Here is a 17,364-nt window from a genome sequence, read left to right on the forward strand (position 1 = left end):
CAAGTCCCAACATGTATTTCTACGACTGGCATTACCGTCACGGTCGTCATTTTGCTGTCACCAAACCTGTGTGTCACTTGTGACCGACACCACGCTTCCTCCCCCTTCTCGTTGGCTGCCAAGGCCAACTCTGCCCGGTTTCCCCAACACACTTGCTCTTGTCCATCACACAACCCCTCAGCATAAGCCAGGCCTGCGTGGCCACAGCCAGTCGGGCTGAGTTCTCCGCCCGTCTTTGCTTCTCTCCTTCCCCGTTAACCCCCACATTGCCAGCTGCATCTTCACGAAGCCACAAGCACAGCTTTGATCCTGCCAGTCCCCTGCTCAACTGCCTTCGGCCTTGTGTTCCTTTGCCTAATAAGTGTGGATTTCCTCAACGGGCACTGGTTGATCTGGTCCAATCTACTTCCCACCCTTATTCCCCGTATCCCCTACAACCCAACATAATCTGATGCACCTTGAAAAATTAAATGAACACATATTTATGTAAAATAAAAATTAAAAAATTAAGAGACAAGAAAACCCTCCTCCCCTAAAATTAATGCTACTGCTTATACAGCACACGTCTGCACGCGTCCACACTCCCACTATCCCCTGACGGCATCGCGTGGTTCATACCCAATCTGTAAACCTTGGAAAAACCCTCCAAGATCCAGCTGTGCCACATCTCCCTGCAACCCAGAACTTCCTGGCCCCTTTCCTCTATCACTGTAAATCATCACTTGTCACAATGTGTGAGATTATCTTTAGATGTGTCTTACAGGATAAGCTCCCTGAGGGTAGAGACAGGTGTGTCGTTCATTCCTGTGTTTCCTGAGTTGCCCAATCCGACCACACACACGACAGACACTTAGTACATATTTAGTGGTTGAATGAAATAACGGCTATGGTCTTTCATGCGAACAAAGTTTCATACCCAGCAGTAACTTAGTTCATCAAAGGCCAAAGCCCTCCACCCATCTCCTCAACATTATCATCATTATCACTACCAACTCTGAATACTATTAATGGGCTACTCTTTTATAGGGAAGATGATCTGACAATGTAGAAAAAGTGCCAGGGTGGACATCGCTATACCTGTGCTTAGGAGCAGCAAAACTTTCATTATGGTGTATTCTTCAAAGGTAAGCTGCAGTCGAACGAACTGAAGGCTGATCTGGTGCATCCCCTGGCACAGTTCATACATGGCAGACTGATGCATCTTCTCTCTGCAAAGAAAAAGCAGCAAATGTCTGAGGACACAAGGTTCGTTAGCAGACCCAGACTGGTAGCCCGAAGCAGCTTAATGAGAGACCCGAGTCAGAACTTTCCTTTTGGCTTCGGGATGGAGCTGACGTCTACAAGATACACAGATGCCTTTCAGAGGAACTGGTCAACAGCTCCTGGACCAATGCTGCTGCTCCGCTTCCTACTACCCAGAACAAATGTGAGAAGCACTGAAGGCAACCCTACTCAAAGTGGGCCGGGATTTCATTTTATGCTCAGAGCAACACTAACTAATGATGGTTATAGTGACGTGGATCATCCAGAAAGCAGAGAAGCTGCTGCAATGTGAGCCAGGACCTGAGACTCTTGTTGCTTTCTGAGCACAGGCACAGAGCACTTCTGTACAGGGCCAGGCTAGATGCCCCGAGTGGAGGACAGTGAGGACGATCGTATTCCCCACAGGCCCTTCCTTCCGGGGGTCAAGAGTATGCTCATTAACCATGTACAGCAGCATGTCTAGAAAGAGAAGTTAAACAGAATTTTAAAAGGTGAGAACCCCAGGCAGAATCGCTCCCATCAAGAGAGGGCCACAGGGAGTTTGGCACCATGTATACAAACATTCTCACACATGCAGTCCACCCGTCCCCGCCCTCCACCATCCGAGCACGTCCATGAAACACATCACAGGGCAACGGAACATCCTTCTCTCTTTCCTTGAGAAGTAAGCAAAGCATCACTTTTTAAGATATTTTCCTTCAAAGTAGAAACCTATTGGAAGGCCCTGGGCTAACTGCTGGTTTATGATGAAAAGACTGCAAAGGTGAAGAGACTATCTGTGAAAAACGGGAAAGGACTTGACAGGTGGAAGACACGGGGAAAGAGGCCATGGTGGCTGGTGTGCTCATCGAGATGCCTGGAAGCAGGCGGTGCTGCAGGAAAGCAGCAGGTCATCCCTCTTTCAGGCTGCATTCTGCTGCCCTGGAATGGCAGAAATCTCTTGCAGCCCAACTCTGAAGAAACCCATAATGCAGCACAACATGGCTTGCTCTGGATGATTGTTTCCTCTCTTTCCTGTCCCATGATAAGCTAGAAACTGTTTTGAAACTGTTTTTAAATTAAGAAAATATCACACACACACACACACACACACACACACACACACACACACACACACAGGCACAAGCCCATGGATCTACCACCCAGAATTAACAATGTGAACAAATGCTAATACTGTTGCCATATTTGTTTCAGAGTTTTAAAAAATTCAAGATGGCCGCATGGAGCTCTGCTTGGTCTTCCTCTCTGATCTGACCATCCTTTCATCACTCAGGAAGGAAACGACCCAGCTGGGGGTATTATTATTTCCTCTCAGAGGTGCACATTTCACTTACACATACCTGTGTCTATAAAATCAGCTCACAGACACAGTGTTTTATGGAAATGTGAAATTAGATACACACATCCTTCTGCAACTTATTTTTACTGAATGTGTCATTGTGAGGGGTATCTATTCCATACAGGTAACTCTTCATTCGTTTTAGCTGCTTCAAGCTTTGTCTGAATGTAGCACAGCTTATACATCCAGTCCCCATAAAGGGACACTAGGGTTCCTTCCTCCTTATTGCTGTTACCAGTGATACCCAAGGAATAGCCTTGTGTGCTTCCACGTGACTGAGGCAGAAAAGAAAGGCTGGGTGGTGGCTCTGTGCACATCTGCTGCTCTCCCTCCCACCAGCAGGGCCTCTGGGACCTTCTACTCCACTTCCCACCAGAGCTCACCATTATCCCATGCATCTGAGGGGAGAGGGGGTTGAAAGGGCGACCCCTTGTTGTTTTTATTTCCATTTCCATTATCACCAGTAGGTTTGTCATTTTTGCAAATGTTGACTGATCATTTAGGTTTCTTCTTGGGTGATGTTTCTTCATAACTGTACACATTCAAGGTTTTTTTTCTTTTCTCCTTCTATCATTGGGTAACACAATTTTTATTCTTTTTACTCTTTTAAGTCCAGGCTGGTCCAGAACCTCTGGTCTCAATCCATACTCTTGCCCCAACCTCCAAATAGCCAGGGCCACAGGTGTGTGCCACCATGCCTGTCTCCTGTTTCCATTCTTAATATTTTTTTTTTCCTTAAAAATTTGATCTGCTCTTAATGTCTTTCTCCCTCTCCCCATTTCTTTCTCTAGAACTTGCCTAAAATCTCCCACATCATTTATTAATCCCTTAGTTTCAAACTTCCCATGTGTGTCTTCTAAACAGCAAAAGGCTGAATTAAAAAAAAAAAAATCTGAGTCTCTCACTTTTAATAGCCCAGTTTAATCTGCTTCCACTTACCACCATTACTGTTACGAGGTTTCCTGCTATCTTAACTTCCTCCCCATCCCTCTTTCTCTTCTTTGCTTCTCTTTTTCTACTTTGATTAGGGTTGATCCAACTTTTGAACCCACCCTCCTCTGCTGGATTTGGAAGTTTATGTATCCTAATTTCACACCTGCAATACTTATTCCAGAATTGAGAACTTGCTTACTTAAAGAATCTAAAGTTAGTCAACAGCTTTCCCATTGGCACCTGCGAAGGCCTGGTTCCTGCTCAGCTTCCCTTCTTGCACAGGACTGTTCTCCAAGTATCCACAGCCCAGACCACTGAAACTGGTCTGTCCCTCTCCCACCTGGACATATGCCCTGTTTACTTACACTTACCAAAGTGGTTCTCTGATCCCTGTCACTTCTTATGCTTTATCTTCACCTCTGGGTTCAATTTCTGACTTATTAAGGAGTACATTTTAGTCATTCTTTCAGCAGTAGCTCATAGCTGAGAGAAGTTCAAGTTTTTTAGTCTCAAGGTGTCTGAAGATGTCTTTGTTTCCCCTTGATTCTTACAGGATAATTTTAAAAGCTTGGCAGGTAATTTCCGTCAGTACTTTGAAGAGCGTATTCTGCTACACCTGGGCCTTAATTGTGGTTTTGGAAACTTCCAGTCAGTCAGTCTCCCATAGGTAACCTGCATCTTCTCCGTGGTAGCTCCCCACCCCCACACTGCGTTTATCTGATGCCTACAGTTTTGTTATGATATACTTAGATGCATACTGATTTTTCTATTTTTCCTGTTTGAAACACAATGTCCTTATTTAATTTGAAGGGGTAGATATATATATTTTTTTCTGTCCTGAAATATCCTCGCCATTGCTTCTTCAAATGTCGCCCTAGCCCATTCTGGTCTCTCTCTGTTTTCGACGTCCTCTTAGCTAGCATTGTGCTGGATCTTCTCACCGTGAAGTCCAGAGGAAGTTCCCTTTCATCTTTCCTGTCTTCTTAGATCTCTGTGCTGTGTTCTAGGTGATTTTCTCAGATTTTCCAATCAAACTTTTTTCTTTATGTCTGATTCATTGTTTAATGTCTACAGTGTTTTAATGAGTGGCAGTATTTTTCATGTCAAAGAGCTTAGAAGTGCTCTAAGTTCTTTCCCAAGCCCCCCCCCCATAGGATGCTTCCTATGGTTATTATAAGCCCTTCATATCTCTAGATATTTTAAACATGTTTTATTTTAGTTTCCTTCATATTTCATTTTTGGGGGATGCAAATATGACATGTCAAAGTGCATTTTTGGGGCCTATATTGTCTCCTGGGTGAGCCCCATGGGTATGGGCTTGTGGAAGAGATTAAACCTGTCATGACTACAAGTATTTCACTTGTTCTGGATCAGTCTTTATGCTAAGTTATCAGCTGAAATGCTTCTGTAAGACTCGAGTAGTTTAAATTTAGACTTCACATTTGATGTGGTACCAGCTTGTTTCTTGTTTCTTTCAGCTTCCTCAACACATCCCTGGGCTGGCTGGTTGGTTGAGTTTTCCTGTCCTTGTTAGTAGACAGTGAAATCTGTGCAGAGTCCCGAGTTCATGAGAAGGGTCCTGTTTCAGACCCCAGCTTTGCTGGAGTGTAAGTTCTTGCTCTGATTTCCTGTTTGTGTTCCAATGTCCGCCCAGAAAGCATATACCTGCAAACAATATTGTGTGGGCCAACTGCAGCTTCAGTTCTATGTTAAACCAAGCTGGCTATGGATTCCCTGTTCTTGCATATTTTTTTTTTAAAGTTTGCCTATGTACCTAAGACTGTCTTTCTTAAAGCAAAATTTCTATGTGTTTTGAGAAAAAAAATGGCTCAGGTTTGTTCCATCATTCTGACTGCTAATGACCAGCTTCTTAAAGGCAGGATCTATGTCCAACTGCCTTAAGTGTCCAAAAGTATATGATAGACAAGCACTAAGAGTCAATTTTTGCTCTAAAAGTATTTCACAAATGGATGAGAAAGAGGAAAAAGCAAAGACGACAATGTAATGAACTGAAGATATGCAAATTTGCATTTGATGGCAATGATTAAGCAAGATAATACTGCTGTTTACAGAAGCTGAGATTACCAAGTGACCCTGAAATTAGATACGGCATCTGTGAAGTTCCCAAAAAGTTTCTGAGAGAGAGTGAGAGAGACAGACAGACAGTAAGTAAAATGGAGATAAAGCAGATGCCCATGGACATAACACACTATGCATCTGACACTGCACTCATGCATTTGATTTCTTAATCTACCTCATGTCACAGGCAGAAAAGGTACCCTAGGCTCTGCCACGGAGGACCTACTGATGTACAGACCATCTGCCCTCCATGAGCTGGCTTGCTGGTCCTTAATGGCATAACTTCCGAGACTTAGGCTTATCCTATGTAAAATAGGAATACTACTTCTAATTCTAATCTTGCAGGAATATAGGAACCAACTATCAGGAAGTTCTTACAAAGTATTATCTGAATGTTATTGCTTTTTTTTTTTTTAGAAAAAGCATACTGGAGAAAATAAAATACTTCCTGAGGGACCAATGATAATTTGGCAGAAATAAGCCAAGAAAGCATCAAATTCTTAAAATGACTTTCATGAAAATAATATTTTATTATTATTTTTTCATTCCCATATATAGGAAGGTGAACCAAGGCAAACACCAGAGATAAGGCAGATGTTGAGAAGGTGGAAGTGACTTGCCTAATGCCAAACATGAGAACTAAACACCTCCTTACCCAAGTGTTTGTTATTGCAGTGTGTTAACAAAACATCCACACACCACACAGGAGACAGGTTAGAGTCTACCTGAAAACAGATTAGATCGTTCACGTGTGAAAACACACCTAAAGAAAGCACTCTGTGCTACTTCACTGTGAACAGCATCTCTTTTAACTCTCTGTTGACCTAAGGCCTGAGTCACCTCCCTGTCATACAGACACCCAAGCTGAATGTCCCCTTGCCAATTCTCATAATGTCTGTGAGGAGGGGTCTTCATGCTCATGATGGGGCACGTTACACCTAAGCAAGTCAGTATCCAAACCCAGGTATTTTACTTCAAGACCTCTCTTTCTGCTGCCAGCCCAAGTAAGAGTCTTCTGCTCTTTGCTCTTATCTTATCTTATCTATAAAGAGATATTCAGTACCGCATAGGTTTTGTTATTATAGTTACTCATTTATCCTGAGCTCGCCATTATATGGTAAGATCTCATGTGTCCAAATTCCACTGCTGTTCCCAACTGCATGAAATTGAGTTCTTTAAATGAGGAGTACTGTGTAGGCAAGATAGCTCGAAATTTCATGAAAACAGACCATCTTGAAAACACATTTTATATCACATCATTTTTGCACAATTAGATTAAATGTACAGAAATGTACATCCAAAGAAACAGAAGCGAGGACGATCTTTTTGGCCTGGTACTTGTATTAATGTTGCAATGCTACTTTGCAGAAATACTCCTCTGTGTGCTTTTATTTGTTTCATAATTTTACCTCATTTGGAACAGAATAATGTGAAAATACACTTGGCTAGTTTGGAAATGAGGAAGAAATCTGTACAAAGCTTCTAAATGACAAAAGCAAATGCGTGACCAAAAGTCACCCTTGAACAGTGGACTTAAAGGTGGCAAGAGTGTTAAGATGGATCTCAGAGCTGAGTAGCTGATGGTTCCTTCTCTCTACTGCTGGACTGTGGCTGCTAATATTCTTGTACATGTCATCCTCCCATTTGTGGGAACAGAATAAACTCTAATTTGTAAATAAATACAAACATCAGAGTGAGCACAGAGACCCAGCTCCAATTCTAAGGAGCTTGGGTTAAAAATCCATGAAAAACAACAGCTCTAACATATTTTTAAAGAAATATTTCAACAGTTTGGTGAACGAAATTTTCTCCAACTAGAAAACCAAATATATTTGTAGCTACAACTTCATCTGGTCCTCTCTCGGAACGTCCATTTCACTAAATGAAAGTCATATGGTCATTTGGAAATAGTTTTAAACTATTAAATTAAAATAAACTAACTTCTCCAAATTTGATTCCTCTTGGTATGAAAGTGTATACTCGAGAGTTGACAAAAAAAACACTTCTTCCCTTGCTTCTGAGAGAATTTGGAGTTATAAAATGTTAGAAGTGGAGCTTATTCACATAAGAGTAGCAGGAATTGGAAAAAGCCCCATTATATTCAGAGTGGTAGAACATTCATGATTTGTGTGCTGGTTGTCTGCTTTTAACTTAGTATCTAAACCATCTGAACACCTTTTGTATCTATGGGACTCATGCCATCTTGCCTTCTTTAATGTCAACAGTGCTGCCCTATTTTACATTATGAGACCAATCCCTGGACTCACTGGCCAATGGAACACCCTTGTTTTGGTATTCGGGTACTGGCTTACATTACTAAAATAAAAACCATTCAAAAAGCTTAGTCATTCTGTTATCTGGAGGTCCCTCTGGAAACAGCTGATGGGGAAATCACTGCCTCAGAAATGCAACCCTAGACTCACGTTCATGTGCTACTCTGATATAAGCAGACAGATGAACTGATAAGCCCAAACGCCAAAACACCGAACCTGTGGAACTCGAGAGCTCTGTTTTAGCCTGAACTCACACAGATACCTCCTGATGTGGCCACCTACTGTGAGAACACATGCTAGGTGCTTCCATCTGCCAAGAGAAATAGACGGGATGGTCTGATGGTCTGATGGTCTGGACCTCCCACCTGCCTTCCCCAGGTTCTCACAGACAAACTCCATCCTAACTGCTCCAGCACCCAGCCTGTCAGGGGCTCAGCTGAGTTCACCTCTGCATGGACGGTTTCCGGGGTATGCCTACCAGCTATTCCTTCGTGGGCTTCTGTGTGTGACCCCGACACCCAGCCAGCTCCCAGAGAGTGGCCGTGGCAGGCCTCCAAGGCAGTGTATTTCGCAGAGACAGTTCTGAACACTGTGATGCTGCTCCGCCTCCAGAAACTGCCCTTTGCAGAAGAACTGTGCATCTTTGCCAAACAACTGCGGAGATGACTTCCCCTTTTACTCACGCGTCATCCTTGTGAAAGGACTTATGTGATACACTGTTCTTGAACTCTGCTCCTAAAAAACCAACCAATTTACTTACTTTCTCCCCCGAAACCTCTTTCTTCCTACGGGGATGCTCTACCACCGAGTCCATCTTTAGCCCCTTTTATTTTTGAGGCAGGGTCTCACCAAGTTGACCAGACTAGCCTGTAGTTTCTCTTGTGCCAGGCTAGCTCATACGTGGGGTAAGGGCACAGAGTTGAGACCCAGACTCCGGGAGTTGGGTGGAAGCAGGCTTGTGGCGAGCAGCCTGCAAACTCATTTATTGCGGGAACAGCTATACATTTTATAGGTTTCTTGCCCAATCACAATGTGCCACGGGGGATCAGACCACCAGGTTCCTATACGGGTTCCCTTGGTAACACTGAGTCAATCTGGAGCAGTTGTTTACTTTCCTAGGTAGCCAAAGCGGAACGCTCCTCCCTGCAAGTTTTCCTTACACACTTGAGGCGTTCACTGCTGCCAGCCAAGAACTAGGATTTCTCCCAACAGTAGCCTTGAATTTGTGATCCTCCTGCCCCAGCCTTCTGAGTTGCTGGAATTCCAGGTGTGTGCACAATGCCCAGCAAAAACCAAACAAAACAACCCTTCTTTCTTATGCTAATTTCTATTTAACGAATCTCTACTAGAATTAAGAACACATCAGTTGAAGAAGTTGGGTATACTCATGTTCTTGGCAGCAGGATCACAGCAGTCATAGATGGAAGTAACACGTTTCCCCTAATTGGGGAATGGAGAAACAAAATGTGGTGCATACACCCAACAGAATATTATTCAGCCTTGAAAAGGAGGGAAATTCTGACATACCTTCACATGAATGAACCTTCACAATACACGCCAAGCAAGATAGGCCAGTCACCAAAAGTCAAATTCGTGCATGTTTCCAATTGCACATGCATCTAGAGAAGCCAAATTCACAGAAAGCAGAAGCTTCTACAGCTGGGAAGGCAGGAGGTGGAAATGGGGAATTGTTGATTATTGTGCAGAGAATTTCAATTTTTACTATTTGAATAAGTTCTGGAGATGGGTAGCAGGATCACGTGTTATACTTGATACTACTGAACCATGCACTTCAAAAGGGTTACGATGGTCAATTTTATTATGCAGTTTTTCACTACTAAAAAACTTTTTAAAATATAAAAAAAAAAAAATTCTCTGCAACCCACGATCTTACTTGCTACTCTTTGAAGAGACTAGGAAGCTCGATTTGTGTTTAATTATGTAACTGAGGGTTTAGGCACTTCATTCTTCTTTCTCTTATAATATGTAAATTACGTCTTCTCTCCTATCTTTACAACTTCCTTTTTGTGTCTTGACAGACTTTTAGTCTTACTGTATCAGTGCCTGTATTCACAAGCTGCACTCAATGCCATTTGAAAGCAGGAAAGGGAAAAATTCTTTAATAAACCATGATTTCAAAAGGTCGCTGAGAAACAGTTCCTCAAAGACCCATCTGTTGCAGGGCTGGTACCCTTCAGGGGAATGGAAAACGGAACTACCTTTCTCACTCCTTTCTTCTTCCCCAAATTCACGTTTAATGAATGTGATCTTTAACATTGGCTGAGTTTATAAATGCCAAAGCATAGGAAGTTCCCAACTCTTTCAGCCACAGAGTCTACGGAAAGTACAGTGAAGATCCTTTAGCGATACTGCACTGAACTGTACCTCATCAACCGAACACCTTTCAGTTGTATGAGATGTCACTTCATGAGGAAGGCAATACAAAAAGAAGACTTTGAAATGTTTCACATTAGCCCTTGGATTAAACACTGAGAAACTCTCATCCCTGTGGTCTGCGTCTTTTTCTTTCTTTAAAGGTATTGGGGATTGAAATTGGGGTGTTCTTCTGCTGGGTACATCCCTAGTCCTTTTTATTTTTTGAGAGAGGATCTAAGTTGCTGAGGCTGGCCTTGAGCTTGAGATCCTCCTGACTCAGCCTCCCAATTTGCTGGGATTGTAGGCATGTGCCACTGCACCTGGTGCTGTGTCCTGTCTATGAACATTTTTATGAGGTACATAGGTGCACAATTACCTGAGTAATTAAGTAAGTATCTAGAACAATGGGAAATTAGTTAATTCAAACGATTTCACAGACTTTGAGCTGTTATTTTTCTTGGCAGATATTAATGAAATGAAGCAATACTCAATGAGGGCTGAACTTCCTCAAGTCTCTGAACTCTTGGAGAGGAGGCCTGTCAATAAGCCTGTTTGCTAACATGCATTTACTTCAGTAAATCGCCTCTAGGAACGTGTGCGTTACATTGTCATAACGCAAGCAGCCATCCTGTCAGTCTTTTAAGAGAGTTAATAACCTGAGATCAGAGCAGATCTGAAAGCCCAGACCTTCCATCTGATACGCACACCACATCATTATGTCTGAATAAATCTAACATCTTGTTACATGGTCAGCGGAACAGATGGTCCCTGTCTCAGGCTTGTTATCTTCCTAAAAAAACAGCATGCAGAAACAGGTTTTTCCCCCTTTCAGACCTTAATTAGAATAAAAATGACCTCAATTTGGGCATTCAAATCATTCCAGTTTACTGTTTTCAACTTTTTTTTAAATGTTCTTACTAGACTTTTCTTTAACTGATTAAAAAAAAGATAAGAGCTATCGGAGGGCCACTCTGGGTGGCTGTTGTGATGGCGGCTCGTTTTTATAGTATTTATATCATGTATTTACAGTCAGGGTAGAGTTCAGCCAGCAGGTCCAGGAATCCCCTGGGAATATGCTCTGTGGGTTGTGCTCCTGGACTAATGTCTCAGAGGGACTAGTGTCCCCCAATCTCTGTGGCACTCAACTCTTCTCTACTAATTTCACATGGTCTGATTCTAGTAACATATAAAAGCCTATTCAGTGTTTTATCTGTCACCTTAACCCATGTCCCAAAAGGAAGAACTGCCCTCGGATGCCAGCATCACAATTTCCACAAACTTGAATGGATCTCACACGTAACAAAATAACCTGTGACAATCTGAAGCGGGGGCAGCTGGTTATGAGGAAGCCACAATTTACCACTGAGCGTCCTGGAAGTCCAGGAAAAAAAATGTTATTATCATAAATATCATGTAGAATATTTTCTAAGACATTTCTTTGTAACATAGAGCTTTAAATACTCAGAATGGTCAGCAATGTCTTTTTGGGTACAAGGATGTGGGCTTTTGATAAAGAAAAGGAAGCGTGTAGCCAGAGCCCCCTGGTGAAAATTCAGATTTTTACAGAAAGTTAAATTGGGATTATCTGTGAGAAATGACATTACAAAAATATTTCTAATTGACCAGAGGTTAATGAATAGTCTTTGGATTATGAATTTTCTCAGGCTAGTAACAATATAATACATTTGAAAAGGTGATTTCTAAGCAACTTTTCAGGACAGGATTTATTGTGTCTTGTGAAGCACCCTGTCCCTGAAATATGGGACCAGAGAATCCACGCTGCAGTAAAGAACACAGCAAACTGCAGAGGATTCCAAAGGAGTACCAGTTCACCCTCTAATATCCGTAAAGGCAGTGGGGCCTTTGGTACTAGACTACAGTGATTTACTTACTCCTAGAAATTGTTTGGAAGCAAGTCAAACCTCACTGAAAACTGTATTCAAGAACTTCAACTGAGGTGTCTGGTCTTGGAGTCTGAGCTCTTAACTGCTATATGAAAGTTAAACCCCTAAGCACTATGCTTAGAGCCTCATGGATACTTACTAAATGCCACGTTAATACTTACTGCTGAAGTATTGCAATGAGGTTGGCCCTCCAGCTCTGTGGGTTACACACTCACGGACTCAACCAACCACTGATCAGAAATTTTCAGAAAAAATATTACTTCTGAAGTGACTTTTTTCTTGTCATTATTCCCTAAACGCTACGGTAAAACAGTTATTTATATGCCATTTACATTGATTTTAGGTACTATAAGTAATCTAGAGATGATTTAAAGTACAAGGTAGGACACTCACACATATGTGCAAATCCCATAGCATTTTATACAAAAAACTTAAAAACATCTGGAGATTGTGGTGCTGATGGGGGTCCCAGAACCTATCCCCTCTGGATAACAAGGGATGAAAGTACACATAGAAAGAATACAAAAGAACAATACACTCTAGTGAAAGACTTCTTTTTCATTATTAAGTCTCATATGGTAGACTATAGTCTTCAACACTAAAGGTCTGGGAATATAATGATTTGCAGACCTCAGATGGGTAAAGAGAAGACCATTTTCAGTGCGCTATTATTATTTCATACATTTGGCATCTAAACTCAAAGACACTGTCTAGTGTTAGTAAATGACCACAGTCTCTTTACTTGTAAAAAGAGGCCATAACAAAGGGCAGATTTCTACTTGATGATAACTATTGAATTTCCAGAATGTGAACAAGTTAACTGTTGATTTAGAAACATTGCTAGACTATCATTTGGGCAAAGGGAGATAGCAAATCACCTTTCCTACTGCAAAATTAAAATCTGTATTAACCAGAATCTTGTGGAGTCAAGTTCTTTCTGGAAGAGATGGCACATTATTCTAGAACCCAAACCTGGCAGAGTACAGGGAAGGATATTTACTCTGAGAAGGCCCAGGTGTGCAGCTGTGTCTCCGAGGTGTTGGCAGAGAGTAGCCTACACTGCAGAGGAGACCTGAGAGTGTGGGCAAGCTGGGGCTGGGGAATGGAAGGTAGAAAGCTATCACGCCCACTCCACAGGGTCACAGATTTCTTTCATCCCGGAAGTCTGACTTTGCAAGAGGAAAACAAAGCTCCAGAGATAAATGCTATATAAAGTCAGTAATCAAACTAGACTTTAAAAAAATATTTTTGGGGTATCACAAATCTGGATGAAAGGGAGTTGTGTTTGTTTGTTTGTTTGAATCATTTTAAAAGCTTGTCTGCCTGAAGAAGAAGAAAAAAAGATGATGTTCAACTCAATTAATTTATTAGAGATTAGCCACGTGTCCTTTCTTATTACTGATTCCAAACATCTGTCACAAAGCAGATTTTGTTCAGGACATTATGAACAACTGCATCATTCATTACTGGGTGAAACAAGTCGAACGCCATCAGACCACTGCCCCCACAGTAACATCCACTTCCATAGAACGTGCGCACGGAATGGCAAGAACACGATGCTTATTCAACATGGAGCCTGAATATTTGTTTTATTTACTTGTATAAAATCACCAGTCGAGACAGTTGAGAAACACAGAACTGAGGTGTTCTGATCTTACCCTTTCCTATGAAATTCTGTGACCCTCCACCAATCAGAATTCAGTGGCAGAGCAGTTTCTCTTGAATGACAGATGATTTGTTGGGTTTTGTGTTCAAGACCTCAGGAATGTTAATACCCTTTGATTCTTGAGCAGGCAGAACCCCCTCCCCACCGCCCCACCTCCGCAAAGCACCTGCTCTCTAAGCAACCTCACAGGAGAGGAGAGGGGAGGGCAGGAGAGGGGAGGGCAGGAGAGGGGATGGGAAGAGAAGAAAACGTATCCTCTGCAAATTCACATGTTGAAACTGACCTGCGAATGTGATGGTATTAACAGGTGGGGTTTCCAGGAGGTGATTAAGTCATGGGATTAGACCCTCATAAAAGGGTTTGAGTGGGCAAGTTTGACCTTCCCATGTATGTGAGGACAGTGTTCTTCCCCCGGGACAATGTGACCACAGGCTACATCTTAGAAGCAGGGAGCATCCCTCACCAGACACTGAACCTGCTGGCACCCTGATGTTGGAGCCAGAATAATACATCTGTATTGTGGATGATTTCTTCAGTCTTGAGTATTTTGCTGTAGAAGAACACATGCACTAAGATAAACACATAGGGGAAAAAAAGAAAGCATGGTCATTCTATCAAGTAATTTGGGGAACATAAATTCCAATGATTTTAAGACCATGACCAAGATCAAGAGTGGTGGAACTTTGAGAAAAAGTTTTCCAGTTGGGGTGACCACCTGAAAGAAAGAGCAGAAAAGTTCGTACTGGAGTTTAAAAAAAAAAGAGCATCCATACTGGAATTCTTTTTCCTCTGGAAAATTCTATAAAGCACACTTAATTTGAAAGTTAAGACAATGGAATGTAACATTTTAATTTAGTACATGTAAGATGTGGCGGCATCATCCTTATCTACGACAGCAATAGGGAATGGCCGCAGAGCCATGGGAGAGAGGGAGAGGGGGAAGCAGAAAGGAGAAGATGAGAAGGGGAAGAGGGAGAAAGGTCAGTGATGGAGGACAGGGGGAAGGACAGGGAACACAGGAAGGCAGTTCTCCAAAGTGGGTTCCGACGACTCTAGGCCACCCCTAAGCTCTTCCCTCTTTTTCAAGTTCTTATCTGTGAGAGGCTGAATTTTCTTCATATGTTTTGCCCAAAACAACCTATCACAACAGACTGAATGTAAGAAGCAGATAAGAGAATGCAATTGTCTTCATTTAAGACAGATTAAAAAGATTTCCTAAAAAGTAAAACAATTCCACTCTTCTAATTTTTTGGTTTTGAGAAAAAATTTTTCATAAAAACATTTATGTTATATAATGTTACTTATGAAATATGTAACAGGTTTATTATTTTTAAATGAATTTAAATAATTTATCGTTCAAATGTTTGTTTTAATTTTCTGAGTAAAAAAAAAAATCAAGTGATATAATGTGCAAAAGAGAAATTCTTCAGAATGGTCAATGATTTTAAGAGTATAAAAGGAATGACAAGTTTACAAACTGATGTGATCCAATTCCCTCATTTTGTGGAAGGGAAATGAAGACTTAGCAATTAACTCAGTCACTTGACATCATCAAGCACACTCATGACAAAGTCAAGGACTGGGCTTTCGGTTTTCTGTAACTGAGCTCTTAAATACTGTTGTATACCAGAACAGAAATAAAACAGATTTGGAGAAATAATTTAAACTTTGAACTGAAGTTCCAGTCTTTCTAAGAACATTTCATTTCTCACGGTGGGGTATATACAACTGGCATGTTCTCACCTATTTTAAAGGACAACTTTTATGAGATGATATGATCAGTCACTAAGAGTTCCAAATATATATAGTATCTGAAACCGTTACGAGGCTCCAAAAGTCTACTTATTAACTGCCTAAGAAAAAACTTAATCCCACAGTCAATGTAGAAGTCTGGATGGAGTTGAAAAACCCTGAGTTTTGGACTGTGAGAGTCACTTGGGTTCAAAACTTTGAATCCTGTCCTCCTCATTCTTCAAAGAGGGGGAAGAATAAATTCCCACTTCAGAGTTGGGAGGATTAAATAAACGCACTGGAGACAGCGTTTAGCCCAGCACTGCTCTCGAGTGTCCAGCATGAGTTGGGTCCTCCAAATCCTTGTCAAGCACTTGATATCGCTTTTGCCCTGCGGTTTCCATGTTAGTGGAGAGTGAGCTCATATCTGTAGCAAAAAGGAAGTGAGGAGTCTATGACCCACCAGTTCCACTGACTCCCCAGGAGAGGCGACTACCTCCAGGATGGTCAGACGCCATCGTGAGGAGGCTGTTAGGCTGCCATAGTTAGTAGGCGCACTGGCTTGGCCAATGCTGATGATCCAAGTGCCCAGATGTGCTTCACAAAAGGGCACAGGGGGTCCACCTGGGACCTTTGTGTTGGTTTGTTTTCTCCCTTCCATTATTCGTTTGTTTCTTTAGGAAGAGACCAAGTGCCAGAACCTCAGGAAAAGTAAACAGCCCCTTCAGAGCCCTCCCACTGATAAGCCTACTGAACTAGCTTGGGGTTCATGGGTGAAGGCTGGGGAGAATATAAAAACATCATCTCCCTTGTGGGACGCAATAAAAAGGGATGACAGTGTGAATCAGTTTTGGTTCTAGAAGTGTCTAATGATGCAAGTTTAGAAAATACTGTATTTATCAAGCCGTATTCCAGTCTGACTCCCTGTTTCAATCTGGTTGGGTTCATTACAGCCACCATCTTTCTGTCCTATGACAGATGTCAAGGGAGGAAGCCTGGAGCTCTCCTTTGTTTTGACTGACATATTCCTTGTCACTTGCTCCAATCTTGCAACAGAATCAATGCAGAAAAAGTAATCTTTATCAGATCTTCAATAAAGAAATTTACTCTAGTGATTTTTATTTTACCTTGGAGAGTTCTTTTGCTTGAAGAGACCAAAGTCCTTGAGCCCATTAGCTGAAGTAAAAAACAATATACTAATATATCAGCTAACTAAGCCCTTTTACAAATCACAGACAGTTTTAGCCTGTTTTTGACTGTTATTCAAAATGAAGAATAGCTCCCTCTAGTAGCCCGAGTACAGCCTGGCTATATTTCTTGCATCATTACTACTCCATGGGACCCCAACATAGCTGTAGAGAGCTAGACAGTTTGTTCCATTTGCAGTCTCATATTTGTTTTGCCTTAATTTCACATGATACTGGCAATTACCCAGCTTCATTAACTCCTTACAAAATTTGTCAAGTACACTACAAGAAACATCACATAAGAAATATTAAGAGACACCAGTATTTTGGAAGGAAAATCTGAAAATGAATCCTAAAAAGCATGATAAGGAAAAGCTACATCAGGAATCTAGCTTCTGACCTTTGTGCTAGAAGAAATGCTTATTTACAAACCAAAAAATATTTGCCGAGTGCCAACCATGCAAAAAGCATCCTGTGAGACTCTAGAAATAATTTTTAGAAGTATACTTTGTGTAGTTAAGGAGTTTACACTATATCTGAAGTGATACCATAGAACACAAAAAAGCATCAAAAGATGGATAAAGAAAAATACTGGTGCAAAGAGTTTGGCTGG

At 41.6% G+C, this 17,364-nt stretch overlaps 1 protein-coding gene across 1 annotated transcript in view; it reads right to left on the bottom strand.

Annotated features, from left to right (window-relative positions):
* Nr3c2 (nuclear receptor subfamily 3 group C member 2) overlaps positions 1 to 17,364 on the bottom strand; it is a 60,044-nt gene that overhangs the window by 35,699 nt on the left and 6,981 nt on the right. The window contains exon 2 of the mRNA XM_047567506.1: positions 1,078 to 1,208. Within this exon, the coding sequence (XP_047423462.1) occupies positions 1,078 to 1,208 (131 nt within the window). The remainder of the gene's footprint in view (positions 1 to 1,077; positions 1,209 to 17,364) is intronic.

Source organism: Sciurus carolinensis, chromosome 10 (genome assembly GCF_902686445.1).
Source record: "Sciurus carolinensis chromosome 10, mSciCar1.2, whole genome shotgun sequence".
NCBI classification, from domain to species: Eukaryota; Metazoa; Chordata; class Mammalia; order Rodentia; family Sciuridae; genus Sciurus; species Sciurus carolinensis.